The 14,495-nt window shown below is 42.2% G+C and overlaps 1 protein-coding gene across 1 annotated transcript in view; it reads right to left on the bottom strand.

The window, feature by feature from the left end:
• Nucleotides 1-2,396: 2,396 nt before the first annotated feature.
• The window catches only part of LOC147732459 (uncharacterized), a 99,477-nt gene continuing 87,378 nt past the window's right edge, over nt 2,397-14,495 (bottom strand). The window contains exon 3 of the mRNA XM_086956977.1: nt 2,397-3,286. Coding sequence (XP_086813103.1) covers nt 2,431-3,286 — 856 coding nt within the window. The 3' untranslated portion in view covers nt 2,397-2,430. The remainder of the gene's footprint in view (nt 3,287-14,495) is intronic.

Below are 14,495 nucleotides of genomic sequence, written 5' to 3'. Positions count from 1 at the left end.
CTTTTTATTCAATTGAGGATTATCGCATTCGTACAGTTTCTAATTCAAATAAATATGTTTTAAGTGGGGGTGAGCCCAGAAGAAAACACAGTCAAAGGTGTGCCACAAGGATGGATTTTGGATTAGTAATCTTAAAATATTGGATCATGCATACCAAAATGATCATACCTTCGATATATGAAAATCAGTATAGAACCATTTTGACAGCATCAGACACCATGATTGGGCATAGAGGGGGATACTAAGACAGAAATCTAATATGGAGCAAACAGTCAACTTAAATGCACTTATCTTTCAATCAACAAACACATTTACCTAAATTCGTGTAGCAAGAACATGCTGGCGTGGTTCCCTTGCCTTGTAAAACCTGCTTCTGGAACCAAGAAGCACTGGTCCAGTTATAATCACTCATACATGGAGTTCACATGAGAAAGGTGTCCTACACTCTGCAAAATTAGAAAGTTTGAGACCTGAACAACAATAATAGCCTTTCACTATTGTAACAAACTGATTAGAGCACTACTGCACCAGTGAACGACTTAGGAAATCAGTAAATGCTTATTAATATGAGAAATCACCCAGTGCTTGTGTAAGAAATGCTTGTATAACAGCAAGCAATACTTTGTTCAGGGAGTTGTGCTGATGAAGTCTGTGTGGACACCATCAAAAGAAACCAAGGTGGGCACAACAATGATCAGAATCAAGGGAAACTGCGAGGCGGCTCTTTGGAAAACTGATCAAAGGGAGACAGTACACAACTCTAACCGAACGGTTGGCAACTCTGTATTGACATGTGCTTATACACTTTGACGTGGAGGGATTTAAAAAAAGATTCTGTTCTATCAATAGCAAATCAATTCTATCGCGAAAAATCTTCAAGCTGAGTTGAAAGGGATAACCATGTCCTGATTTCCTTTAAAATAATTTTTAACAAATGAATCACCAAACTGTGTAAACTTTTACGTATTTTAATTAAATGATCTTTTCAAGAAAATATATATTAATTCTGCACTGAGGAAGTAATTGTTCGCGAAATACGTGTTGGTAGGCTTGAAGATGACTTGTTAACTATATATTGATTTTGCTTTTGACAAAAAAGAATAATAAACAATTGATGACTGAACACTAACTTATGACTAAGGCCCCCAGTTTTCAGTTTTTACGGATTTTCACAGATAAATACAAACCGAAAGCAATGTTCTGTCTGCGTTTATTTTTAAAAAGAGGATAAATACAGAAAACTGGGCTTCTTTTAACCCCTTGCATGCTTGTGACGGAACCATTCCGTCACGAGCCACGGTGGTGCTGTGCTGGGGACCGAATGGTTCCGTCACGGCCCGGCCACCGCGCCTGCGTGGTGCTGAATACGCACCTGCGCTGAGCGTTCTATTAGGCGGGCGGGCCGTGACGGAACCATTCAGTCACAAGCACAGCGCCAACGCGGCTCGTGACGGAGCGGTTCCCTAACGAGCATGGAGGCGCCACACGGCCCCCCCCTAGCGCTGCGGCAGAATTACCGCCGCGGCCAAGGGGTTAAGTGACTTTCCGTGCTGTCTTTCATGTATCATAGCCCAACAGCTGAGCAGAAGTACATCATGGAAAGTAAAAAAAAGTGATGACATTTCTGTAAATAACGGCATTTGTCAACATACATTTGTAGTGTAATGCTAATATTTACCTGTTGATGTATTGTTATGTAATATTTGGCGGCTTAAGTAGCTAAAAGTATGACTGCGTTGCTATCGATTAAATATGGAAATGTACAGTTTTACAACTTCATTTCTCCGCAAAACACTAAATAAATATGGATAAATACAGATAAAATGGGCCAAAAATAAATATGGATAAATACAGACAGAAAGGTTAAAAAATAAATGCCATAAAACCTGGGAGCCCTACTTATGATACACCTAATGATTAAGGCACTACAAGGGCGTCAACTTTGAGTATGAGACTATAGGGGTAGTCTTAAAGGAGGAAACTGTGACTGCCAATGTGCAAGGCAGGGTTTGACGGCAGTAGTCTCTGAAGTAGACATGGTACTCTTATTTATGTAGAACATTACTGTTACACTACAGCAACCTATTAAACTTCGGTCAATCAAAATAGATTAACACTGAATAAACAGCAGTGTAATCGCAGATCGTGAAAAAACGTAAAAGACCCACATGGCGGTATAATGTTCACCAATGCTCGTGCACTGGAAGCTGAATGTGGAGAAAGCATCAAGGAAAAGCAAATACAAAAAGTAAGACGTGTACATGGAATTGTGAAATAGCAACTGTACCCGAGCCACATGTAAAGTACAACACACTACACATCTATGAATAGTGAATAGACCACTAAAGGCATGTGAATAATTTTAGCAGAAAAACAAGTATTCTATAAAACGGAAAGAAGGAAAAGCAGTTTAATGAACTTATAAAGATTTTAAAGTAAGCGAAATAACTTTAAGCGGTAAACCACAAATACAACTAGGCAACAAAACATGAGAAACAGTGTGTTGTTCAAAATCATCCACATCCAACAGTCAATGGCCAGTAGGTTTAGCAAAAGCACGTTCAGGCTAACACCGTGCTCTGCACAAATGAACTGAAATAACAAATCTACGATACAACAGGACATGTACAGGGCATACGCACAGTCACGTAAATAAAAGGGTGTGACAGACAAAATAAACTTGAGTAAAGAACTAACTGTTGGAAAATGAGGAATGTTGATGACTGTGTCACTTGTCATCTCATCAGGTTGTCTCTGTCTAGATCTTTGATTGACTTCTGTGATGAGGTCTCGTAGGCGCTCGGTTGTTTCTGGGTCTTCGCAGTGACTAACATCAACTATGGTAATCCTCGTAGGGTCCCAAACACAATCCTCCTCTCGCCCGCTCCTTATAGTTGTAATGTTACTGTTGGGAGGTACCCAAGCAGTGTCGTACCCATTCTGATGCCAAGTCTTCTGCATTGGGTGGTTGTCGCAGTCAATCTTCTTGACTTTGCCGATCTTTACCCTAACCTTGAATACTACCCTGTCCTGGTCGCTGGTATTCAGTGGGTAACACATAGCCTTCTTCTTATCCCTACTCACATAGATCCCTGGACCCAGAAGACCATCTGCAGATTGTTGAAAACCAGATGTAATGATGCCCCGAGCTTTACTCCTGTGAGTTCCGTGATACATAGTATATTCCCTGCCACTTTCAGGTTCCTGGTTTGTCCTTAAACTTTGGCAAATGTGTGCCGCCCCATCCATAATCACACAAAAAAGGTGTAACACAGACGTGAGTATCCTGTGAAAACAAAAGTACAATAATGTCAATACCACTGGATTTTAATATACAAGGGAACACACTTCTGGCCTACAAACACAACTCAACCACAAACATGAATTGTTGCATCGTACTGCTCTCGGTACTTATGGTTCTCATGTTATGATACACTGAACTATGTGCTTATAACTATTTGTGTAACCTGTATTCCAAAATGCGTGTGCAACCCTGATCCACGTTTTAAGTGGCATGAGGTCTCCTGTACCTGGGGATCAAATGACGGAAGTTAAGCTCTTTCTGTCAGATAAACATTTACTAGGACTACTAAATTCAACCAAATAATCCCATATAAGACCTCATGACACTGAAAACAGTGGGTCAAGAGCACATATACATATGCGCATACAGGGTAGCATGTGAACTGTATATTGAATTTATATGAAGATGGTGTGGAGTACAAACCTACAACTTAATTAAACATATACTAGGAGTTAGTAAGGTGAAGCAAGTGCTTATACATGTAAGGAAAATTACACCATTGGAATTTTGGGAGCTCCATTGAAAACAATGGAGTGCTCAGGACTTCTAACACCCGGCAGAGGCCCAGAGCTCCAACATTCCAATGTTGTAGTTCACAGCTGTTGCTGTGAACAAAGGCCTCATGGAGCCTGAGGGGATTTCAATCCTCTCGGACTCAGTTGAGGTCTTTGTTTTATTTGATGGAACAATCTGCTTTCTAGTGGCATAATGTTCTAATAGCCTTATTGCCCTCCATAGCTGGGTTAAACCAGCATTAAAGTCCTGTTCCCTTGTTAAATGCCCGAGCTGAGGTATCGACCACTGAGGCAGGCTATAAGGCCATTGTACTTTACTTCTAGCACACAAAGCAATAAAGTCAAAGAATTCATATATTGGAAATATGGTGCACCATCAGTAACTGGAGGGAGCAAGCAGGATTATCTTAGGCTGCTATCCCAATGGCAAAGTAGTGCATCAAACTACAGTCAGTAGAGGATTAGGCACACTACCCTCTGTGGGAATGGATGTTCTATCAATGCCCCTCTGGGTTCCCACATTCCTTCCACAAGGTTAATTATGGTCACATTCTTGGTAGGGCGTAAAATGGTCCCAGAGATTCTTGGTGCAACCTGCAAAGCCACACTATACCTTTGTTACATGGAACGTAGCCAGTAGGTCCACTTCTGCCAGTTAAAGGTAATGCTGGTGCCCAGTGGTGTGCAGTCCTGCATGGCCCACCAAGAACAACTGCACTCACTCACTGTCTGTGTTTCCAAAAACTTGAAGCCAACTTCCATCACAGACACTTTCATGTCTGATCCTTCTTCTAGTCACTGTTTAAAACGTCGGATATCCTTTGTCCATGATGCAAGTCTGCTCAAGTTTCCACAAACACGTTTTCTTTATAAACACTCTTCTTTCCGCATAATAGACACCAGGATTGGTGGACCATCTGCGTAATGGTCATACAAGAGATAACTGACTGTTGGGGGTTTGAGGTTTTGGAAACAATAAAAATTCTTTTAAAAAAAACCACTTCTTTCCACCACTTATTGTTCTTGTCTCCATCCTCGCTTTCCTCATCTGGCTTATTCCTGTGTTTCTAAAACCATCCCCATGTTCTTTGATTTCTTTAATTCGATCTGCCCACATTTCCACCCCACACAATTTCACGCTATACAATTCCACTCTACATCACAATTCTGCAACACAATTCCACTCCATGACACAAAATTCCACACGTAATTGTACTTACGGCTACATAATTCCACTCTACTCAATGCAACACATTTCCATGCTCCACATACTTTCACTCCATGCCACAGGATTTCACTAAACTTCACACAATTTCATGCCAGACAATTCCACTACACACTACATAATTCCATTCCATGCCACTTCCACTCCATGCTACAAAACACATTGCCACAATTCCAGGCCATGCCACATAATTCCACTCCATGCCACATAATTCCACTCAAAGCCTGACAGTTCCACTCCACACAATTCCAGAGCACGCCACATAATTCCACAACACATTTTTCTACTCCATGCTACACCACACAATGCCAGTCAACAACAAAAAATCTAATAGATCTCATATATGCGAGACCTACTGGCATTGACAATTAGTCTATCATGTGAGAGCTATGTTTTGTAGCCATACTGTACAGCAGCACAAATGCTTTGAAGCATGGCTAAAACTAATGAAAAAAAGCGCTAGGACTAATGCGCTTTTTAAAAATTAAAAGTACATTACCGCTGGATGCATTATGGTTCGTTTTTATTATTATTATTAGTCATACTGCTATACAGCATGGATACAAAACAATGCCCATGCTGTACAGCAGGAACAAAAGGCAATGTCAGAGGCAATAGTCTCAAAGGTACAACCTATTGGCTTTGCCAATGGTTGTCTAACTAGTGTGTTGTTCATGATAGGGCACATTCAGCACCCCTTCTCCGCAGTCTGTCGGCTCCTTGGCTGAAGCAGGTTGAAGGCAGATCTTCCTAGCACTTTGCAGAGCTTCTATGCAGTGAGTAACTCTTAGCATCGAGCACCCAAGTGCTTCTTGGTTTTCAGCAGCTTGGGACGTCCGATTCTGGTAAGGACCTCTCGGCACCCTAAGCTGTACTTTACGACCCATACACTTGCACTGAGCTTGCAGCCAGGTTGTGTATTCTGGGAGGCTGGTTTGACAGTTCCCGATTTTGAAAATTCTTGAAAGGTTCAGCCATATCCTGTGTCTCACAATGTCAGCAGGAAGGTGGGTGGCGTTTAGAGACTCCGGTCAAGGGAGATACAAAACAAAGACACAAGAGAGGGTCTTTCCTACTTAACCACCTCTCTAGTTCTTGCACTGTGCCACAGGTCTATGAGCACACACATACACACATAATTGTCTTGCATACGGATGCAAAAAGCATAAACAAACAAACTTGCTAAGGGGAACTTGAGGTAAGGGTGAACACTCTCCAGAACTATGCAAGGGACCGTATCCTTCCCAAAGAACTCTACAGAAACATAATTTTGTGCCAGAGAGCCACATACTAAATTCGGCTCTGTTGAGATAGGTCCCACTTGTAAAAAGATGAGTTCTTCTTCCCTATCTGTGAGTTCACCAAGAGTTCTCACAGTTAAAGGTTTTCATTACTGTTGTGATGATATGATCTGAAGGGTAGAATGACATCCCTCTTCAAATCTAACCTTGACAATCACAGGTAACTAGTAGTGTATGAGTTGCCTCCAGGGCTCATTGGGCAGTTGATTAAAGTTTCATATTCCTGTACACGTTTATCAAGCTGATCAGCTCTCCATCTGCTCAAATCTTTTCTGGAAAATAGGACACAATTTGTAGCCATGGATTCCTATAAGTCCACACCTTTTCAGCTCCCTTGTGGAGAACCACACAGCTCTTCAATAAGCCAAACCCTCTTTAAAATACATATTGCAGCTCTAGCTCCAGTTGTAAGATCTTTTGGTTTTTCCCTAACCTCTTACACTGATGATTCACAAATAGTCATAGCAGTTACAAATCAACCCTACGCTATTGGAAACAATTTAACGATTGCATGTCAGAACTAAGCTCATGGATGAGTTTTAACTGTCTTAAGCTAACTTTCAATAAAACGGAGGTTATGCTTTTTGGTAATGATCCATCTTTCTGGTCCCCTAGTTGGTGGCCAACGGATTTAGGCCTGAGCCAGTCGAAAAAGCGAAAAACCTTGGGATAATTGAAAACAACAAGCTCTCTTTTGCCAACCAGATCAATGCCTTGATGTCATCTATTTTGTCCTAAGAAAAATCTGAAAGATTTTGGCTGATATTCCTGAAAACCTTCAAAAATTGGCCACATTGGCTTTGGTACTGGCAAGACTAGACTATTGCAATGACCTATACCTTAATCTCCGGGGTCAGCATCTTAGGAAGCTTTAGATATTACAGAATACAACAGCTAGAGTTGTAACTCGTACCCCTAAACATGTTTCAGTCAGTAAAACTATCAAGCAGCTGCACTGGCTACCAAAGCCTTGCAAGAACTAGGACCACAATATTTAGGCCAGAAACTCAGATGGTACACACCTATTAAAACTCTTAGATCGTCCAACTCCAACACCAAGTTGGTACCAAAATATAATGGAAATACCAGGGACGGCAGAAGTTTCAATCTAGGAACTTCAACAATCTGGAACAAACTTCTGCTACACATTCGATCTGCTCCTTCTCTTCTTAAATACAGACGTGAGCTGAAAACTTGGCTTTTCGGCCTATCAGACTTTTGGTAAGATACTGGTTCTCCTGTCCGATCACTGGTTAGCACCAGAACACCATTTGGTAAAAGTGCACTTTACAAATCTCCCACATTAACATCCTCACTAGTAGCTATGACTAGCCACTTCCCTTATGCTAACTCTAGCCTATAACCGAAATGTAGTAAAACAGATTGTCTCTGAACTACACCACTTATGTAGAATATACCTATATTACATATATATATACATATATACACACACACACACACACACACACACACGTCGCTCCTTAACACTCACCCTATCTTACCCTTACCACATATTCTAACCCATTATTCACCTGACCTTCACATAAATTACTTAGTTATGGTACACAGTGTAATGCCACACAAGGTTATGTTATGGCTTGAAGCAACAATAGAGGTGAAAAAACCCCAAGGTAAACTAATCCCGATACGACGAGCCTCCTCCTTCCCTCCAAATTGCAGCAATTTCACACATTATTTGCTCATGCAGTGTTTCTTTTTAGGTCTTGCCTACTAGGCAGTGCTGTCTGTTGCAAGACATTGTTAACTTAAAGTTGACTTCGAGACCACTCATTGGTTGGCTTTATTGTCACTTTCATTTGCTTGCAACTTATTTGATAGTTTATGTTGGATTTTCTTCCTCTTATTGTGTTTTCCTTTCAATTGAGCATGGACACATTAGCTGTGTCCTTCTCTTCTACGTTTTTTCAAGCACTACTTTTTTTGGGGGGGGAATTTCTTCAGGAGCACGTTTTCCAGCTGTCTCCCTCGTATTCTACACCCCGCACTGCAAAGATCAGTGTTCCTCTCTTCTCTGGTTGGTTCTCTACCGCTACCTCTGCGTTGCTTTCTTACCCATGTGCTTCTTCCTGCCAGCTCTACATTGCTCTCTTGACTGTCTGCTCGCCCCACTTTACTTTCTGCCCACGCTGTGCCCTACCCCCACGTCCCATGTGCCCCCTTCCCCATGTTGCTTCTGGCTCCCTATGTTGCCTCCTTCCCTCCTACCGCTTTGCTCACCCCACCCACTCTAAAAACGCCATCACATATTTATTTTAGTTTCCGATCCAAACAAATCGGTAACTAAAAGATATATATTTTTTTTACTAAAACACAGGTGTATCATTTTGTAGCCGCACACTTGCACCTATAAAATACTGTAGCTTGCTGTGTCAAAGCTTTAAAAAATATATTTTGGCATAGTACAATACATCAGAGATGATGTGCAGGAAGGCTAAAGGCTCTGCCAATGCTGGTTTATAAGATGCAGTTTTCTGTAGTTTATGTGATGGCACAGTTAGCGATTCTTTTCTGCGACCAGTGGTCACAGTAGGACCAGGAAACATGTGTTACACATGCTCCTGCTTCATATGTTGCTGCACTTTGCTCTCTGTGTCAAACATAAATCTTCTTTAAAATATGAACAAGGGCCTATGTGCATGACAGGCCTTTGAGATGTTTGCTGCCTGGACCAATCTTAAGCGTGTCTTCACTTCAAAATGTTTATTTTTAGGATGGATGGTAAAGCTGTAGACATTATAGATGATACTTTGCACACCAACAGGAATATGGCGAAGGGGGGAATTGTCATCCCCTTCTCTGTGCCACAACCTGGACTGATTCAGAGGACCTAATTTAGAGGCCGGCGGATGCGATACCCGCCCGCCATATCCCAAGTGCCATAGGATACAACGCAATTGTAATACTGTGGACGGAATATCTGTCATGTTCGTGGCTGTGTATCCCATCTGCCAAGCTCTAAATCAGGCCCAGAGTCTAGAGTCACACCTTTCAATCCTTCATGGGATTGATAATATACACACCCTGAAGATGAATGTGCCTCAAAAGGAAAAGGGGGTGGCGGGGGCCAGCGTGGAGAATTTTTATTTTATTTTTAAAACATGCACTTACCTTTCACTGCCGTCTGCCGCGTTCTTCTGCTGACGCGCCTTGCTGCTCCAAAGAATAGCCTGGAGATATCGAAGAGCGCAGATCGAGTTGGCCGGCCATGGTCAGACGGCCAAACCGACATGCAAACTTTCAGTGCCTACCACCACTCCCCCTCACAGCGGAGGAGCCGCCCCTGCCACAAACATAAAATTCCACTTGGGGTACTCCATCTCATATAACCTCTCAACTCCACTTGTATTGCTCAACAGGCAGATTCACACTGAATAAAAATCATGTATGCAAACATATAAAGGTCTCTATATTTAAAAGATCTGTACTATATCCCGGCAAAAGTGTATACACACCAGAGACAGAGAGAGAGAGGGTGATGGGCTCACTACTACACATTGAGGAACCGGAGAAGTCACTGCTAGAAAAAGAATAGCTATAACTGGCAAGCCACCAAGCAAAATAGGTACATATAGGATAAATAGCTGTCATGGCCGTGCAGTTGGATATTGCAGATTTTATAAACACTGAAAGCAATTAATCTAATCTCCAGAACACTAAAATGAGCATGTCACTGATACGTCTCACCACTGCCACATGCCTTTTTCTGCTAACCTTCTCAAAAACTCAATGAGTAGCTGCTTAATTTCCTGATAAAGAGAGAGCAAGAGCTGTAACAGCCCAGAGGACATTGGAAGGAGGAGGAGGTATTGATTAGAACATGAGCAGGTCCTCAAGCAAAATAGCTCAAAGTTCCAATATGCAGATATTACGTTGTAATAGTCTTAGTACATGCTCTATATATTTACAATAATTTTTGCTGAACACCCATTTGACACTTGCCTCCATGGCAGAGGTTCATGAAGAATTCTTCTTGCTGTTCTGTCACGGGGTAAACTTTGATTACGTCTCACACAAGAAAGGGGAAAGGGTCAAATCACAACTCTACCACCCCGATCCCCCAAAAAGTCTACTCATGAACACAAAGAGTGGCGGAGAGGAAACAACCACAATTTAAGATTTAAGATGAAACATGCAGTGGCACACATAAATGTGTTGGAAAACTGCCCTCACTCACACGCAAAAGTGTGTGAAATGCTTCATCATCGGGTCTGCGTACAGAACGCCCTGGCGGAGCCACGCACAGGGCGGAGCATAGGGAGGGGGAACACTTAGAACACAGAACACACAAACGAAAACAAAAAGAAGGACGTGACAACAGTGTTCACAACCCAAATAGTGTTAACCCCGGACTGGGTAACGTGATAGAAAAAAAGTGCAGTCAGGTTAGTGAAGTAAAACTGGCTTATGGATACCCCTCATACCTTTATTCTTGGGTTCCAAGGTCAGGATTAAAAAATTGAATGAAGGATGGTGGTGTTGAGTGCGGAGATCAGGATCCTATAACACCCCTCCTTAAACTTCTATAGTCAACATGTTTCGACCTAAAGGTGCCCCCATTCAGCAGGTCACGTCGGTCTTCTTCAGGACATCTACCAGTCCCAGTCTTTTAAAAAAAAAAAACTTACCTTAATCAGGCGCTAAAGAGGTAACAGATATTCTAATCGAGCTCGCCCATGTGGAGGGAGTTCCGCCAACACGGTATCAACATACAGTGGAGAGATAAGCAAAATTCCATAGGAATGATCCAACAAAGAACCTATCTTTGTAAGAACGCTGAATCAGCGTATCCTCTATCCACATGTAATTTCCATACATGGAACCATATTCCTGAATAATTAGTCAGTATGCCCCCAACCATATTATGGTTTCAACTAATAAAAATAAAAATAGATGTGTTTCCTTAATCCCATTACAACTGTTATGGTATGATCTGCATCACTACAGCAGGCATACATAGCGTAAGACATACGCAACAAATATTTTAAAAGATCCACCGTCAAATACCCATGTAAAATATCATGCCAGCCCCTTTTACCCATCCCTGAAGAAACTCACCGAGTTTATTGGAAAATTAAACTCGAATTGGCGTCAGGTGGGACGCCACTTCGAAGCATACACGTCTTACGCTATGTATGCCTGCTGTAGTGATGCAGATCATACCATAACAGTGTGGATAGAGGATACGCTGATTCAACGTTCTTACAAAGATAGGTTCTTTGTTGGATCATTCCTCTGGAATTTTGCTTATCTCTCCACAGTATGAGTAAGGTATGAGGGGTATCCATGAGCCAGTTTTACTTCACTAGCCTGACTGCACTTTTTTCTATCACTTTACCCAGTCCGGGGTTAACACTATTTGGGTTGTGAACACTGTTGTGATGTCCTTTTTTGTTTTCGTTTGTGTGTTCTGTGTGTTCCCCCTCCCTATGCTCTGCCCTGTGCGTGGCTACGCCAGGGCGTTCTGTAAGCAGACCCAATGATGAAGCATGTCGCACACTTTTTTGTGTGAGTGAGGGCAGTTTTCCAAAACATTTATGTGTGCCACTGCATGTTTCATCTTAAATTGTGTTCGTAAACTTTGATCTACCATGTAAAACAGTGGAGGCAACCACCGAAAGGATAATGTCCCTATTGCATGACCCAGCAAGAATGGCTAAAGATAACATTGTTATTATAATTATCATTACATCACTAATTTTTAACCTATTAGACACACTGGGACTTTTTCTGCCTCTATGTCTCATTGTAGAGTAAATGAGTAATCAGTTACGCCTCTCCATTTTATTGCCATGAAATAGCGATCCATTACATCTACAATAAATCAGCAAAACTTAATTTCCAGCCATTTTCTTCTCAACTAATCTTGGATGACATGTGGTACTGGAACAGATTGAGTGATGGGGAAACCTTGTCAACCCCCTGGCAGATGTGGCAGCATAGAATGGGTAGGTAGGAAGCAGACTGCTCAGTTGTGGGAAGCCGATTTTCTGAAACACCACAGTTGAGGAGATTGGGGCAGGGGAAAGACACACATCTCAGGTTTTTAAGGTACCAGCGTGGCATCTGCCGCCATGACGGTAACACCAAGTAAGAAAGCGGATGGATTTGTAAAAGTGGAAGGATTAAAGGAGAGGACAGGCTCTTCCCCAAGCCCCTTGTAGGATTGGGAAGACCTTGAGGTGCAATAATAAGGAATTTATTCTATATGACAATTTAGAGCTCCCTACAAGGGGGCAAGATCTGTATAAAGTCCACATGTTTATCTGATCCACAGGTAAAGTGATATTGGAGATGGTGGAACTCGTTTGGTTAAGGGCAGGAAAAATGAAGGGGGGGCACCTCTTGGCAGGAAGGCATGAAATAATGCCCTACCTGGAAACTGCAACCAGTATGAGAGAAGGTACTCAAACCCCACTATTACCTCACTCAATGAGGTTTATCACACGGCGTAATAAAGGGCACTTGTAAGGCAGATTACAAAATCAAGAGCATTCTGGAGCAACCTGTGTGCATGCAAATATCCATATAGAAAGAAATGCAAAGAAAAGGGTTGAAAGAATGAATGAACGAATAGCAGATTTTACCAATGCAAATATACCCAAAGAGAACTGATTTTTCAGACATCTCACTTCGAGAGAAATTATGTTCTAAATTTTGGCACTGACCCTTTCAAAGCGGTACAAAAGGGGGTGGTGATGGACGGGGCATCTGAACCAATCAAACACTCACAACCAGTCACAGATCTGGGTTTAATCCATCACCGTTCTTTAGCCCACTCTGCCACCCCAGTTCAGACATGGCCATATGTAAATCAGTCTGACCCTGTGCCTCATGGGAACAGTCCAGCCCGAACTGCCAAGCCATGCCTTCCCTGGACCGGAAACAAGCTTCCTCGGATGGGTTTCTGGCATTACAGCCGTCTTCAGCCAGGCTTGCTTGAATCCAGTGGACGGAGCATCTGAACCAATCAAACAAGTTGGCAGGGTATGCTCAGACACGAGTCCCTTGCTCACTTTGGGCCCGATTCACAGAACTAACTTAAGACAAAATCCTTAACTTACTACCATTTTGGTATTCACAGAAGGCACTTACTCATTTTGGTATTCACAGAAGGCACTTACTCATTTCGGTATTCACAGAAGTTAGGAGTCCTAACTTTAGGACTCTTAAATGCCTTCTGTGAATACCGAAAGTCTTAAAGTTAGGATTTTTCTCAATTTAGTAGTAGTAAAGTTAGGACTCCTAACTTTAGGAATCCTAAATGCATTCTGTGAATACCGAAAGTCTTAAAATTAGGATTTTTCTCAATTTAGTGGTAGTAAAGTTAGGACTCCTAACTTTAGGAATCCTAAATGCATTCTGTGAATACCGAAAGTCTTAAAATTTGGATTTTTCTCAACTTAACTACTACTAAACTGGGAAAAATCCTAATGTTAAGACTTTCGGTATTCACAGAAGGCATTTAGGAGTCCTAAAGTTAGGAGTCCTAACTTTACTACTACTAAATTGAGAAAAATCCTAATTTTAAGACTTTCGGTATTCACAGAAGGCATTTAGGAGCCCTAAAGTTAGGACTCCTAACTTCTGTGAATACCGAAATGAGTAAGTGTTTTCTGTGAATACCAAAATGAGTGCCTTCTGTGAATACGAAAATGGTAGTAAGTTTAGGATTTTGTCTTAAGTTAGTTCTGTGAATCGGGCCCCTTTGCCACTGGATTCAAGCAAGCCTGGCTGAAGACGGCTGTAATGCCAGAAACCGGTCCTAGGAAGCTTGAATCCGGTCCGGGGAAGGCATGGCTTGGCAGTTCGGGCTGGACTGTTCCCATGAGGCACAGGGTCAGACTGATTTGCATATGGTATTGTCTGAACAGGGGTGGGAGAGTGGGCTAAAGAACGGTGATGGATTAAACCCAGATCTGTTGACTGGGTGTGAGTGTTTGATTGGTTCAGATGCTCCGTCCATCACCACCCCCTTTTGCACCGCTTTGTTCGCCATAAGTTGGCAGGGTATGCTCAGACGTGAGTCCCTTGCTCACTTTGCCACTGGATTCAAGCAAGCCTGGCTGAAGACGGCTGTAATGCCAGAAACCGGTCCTAGGAAGTTTGAAGCCGGTCCGGGGAAGGCATGG

This window comes from Lissotriton vulgaris, chromosome 2_1, assembly GCF_964263255.1.
Source record: "Lissotriton vulgaris chromosome 2_1, aLisVul1.2, whole genome shotgun sequence".
Classification (NCBI taxonomy): Eukaryota; Metazoa; Chordata; class Amphibia; order Caudata; family Salamandridae; genus Lissotriton; species Lissotriton vulgaris.
Note: the sequence above shows the minus strand (reverse complement) of the source record. Positions and strands in the feature narration are given on the sequence as shown.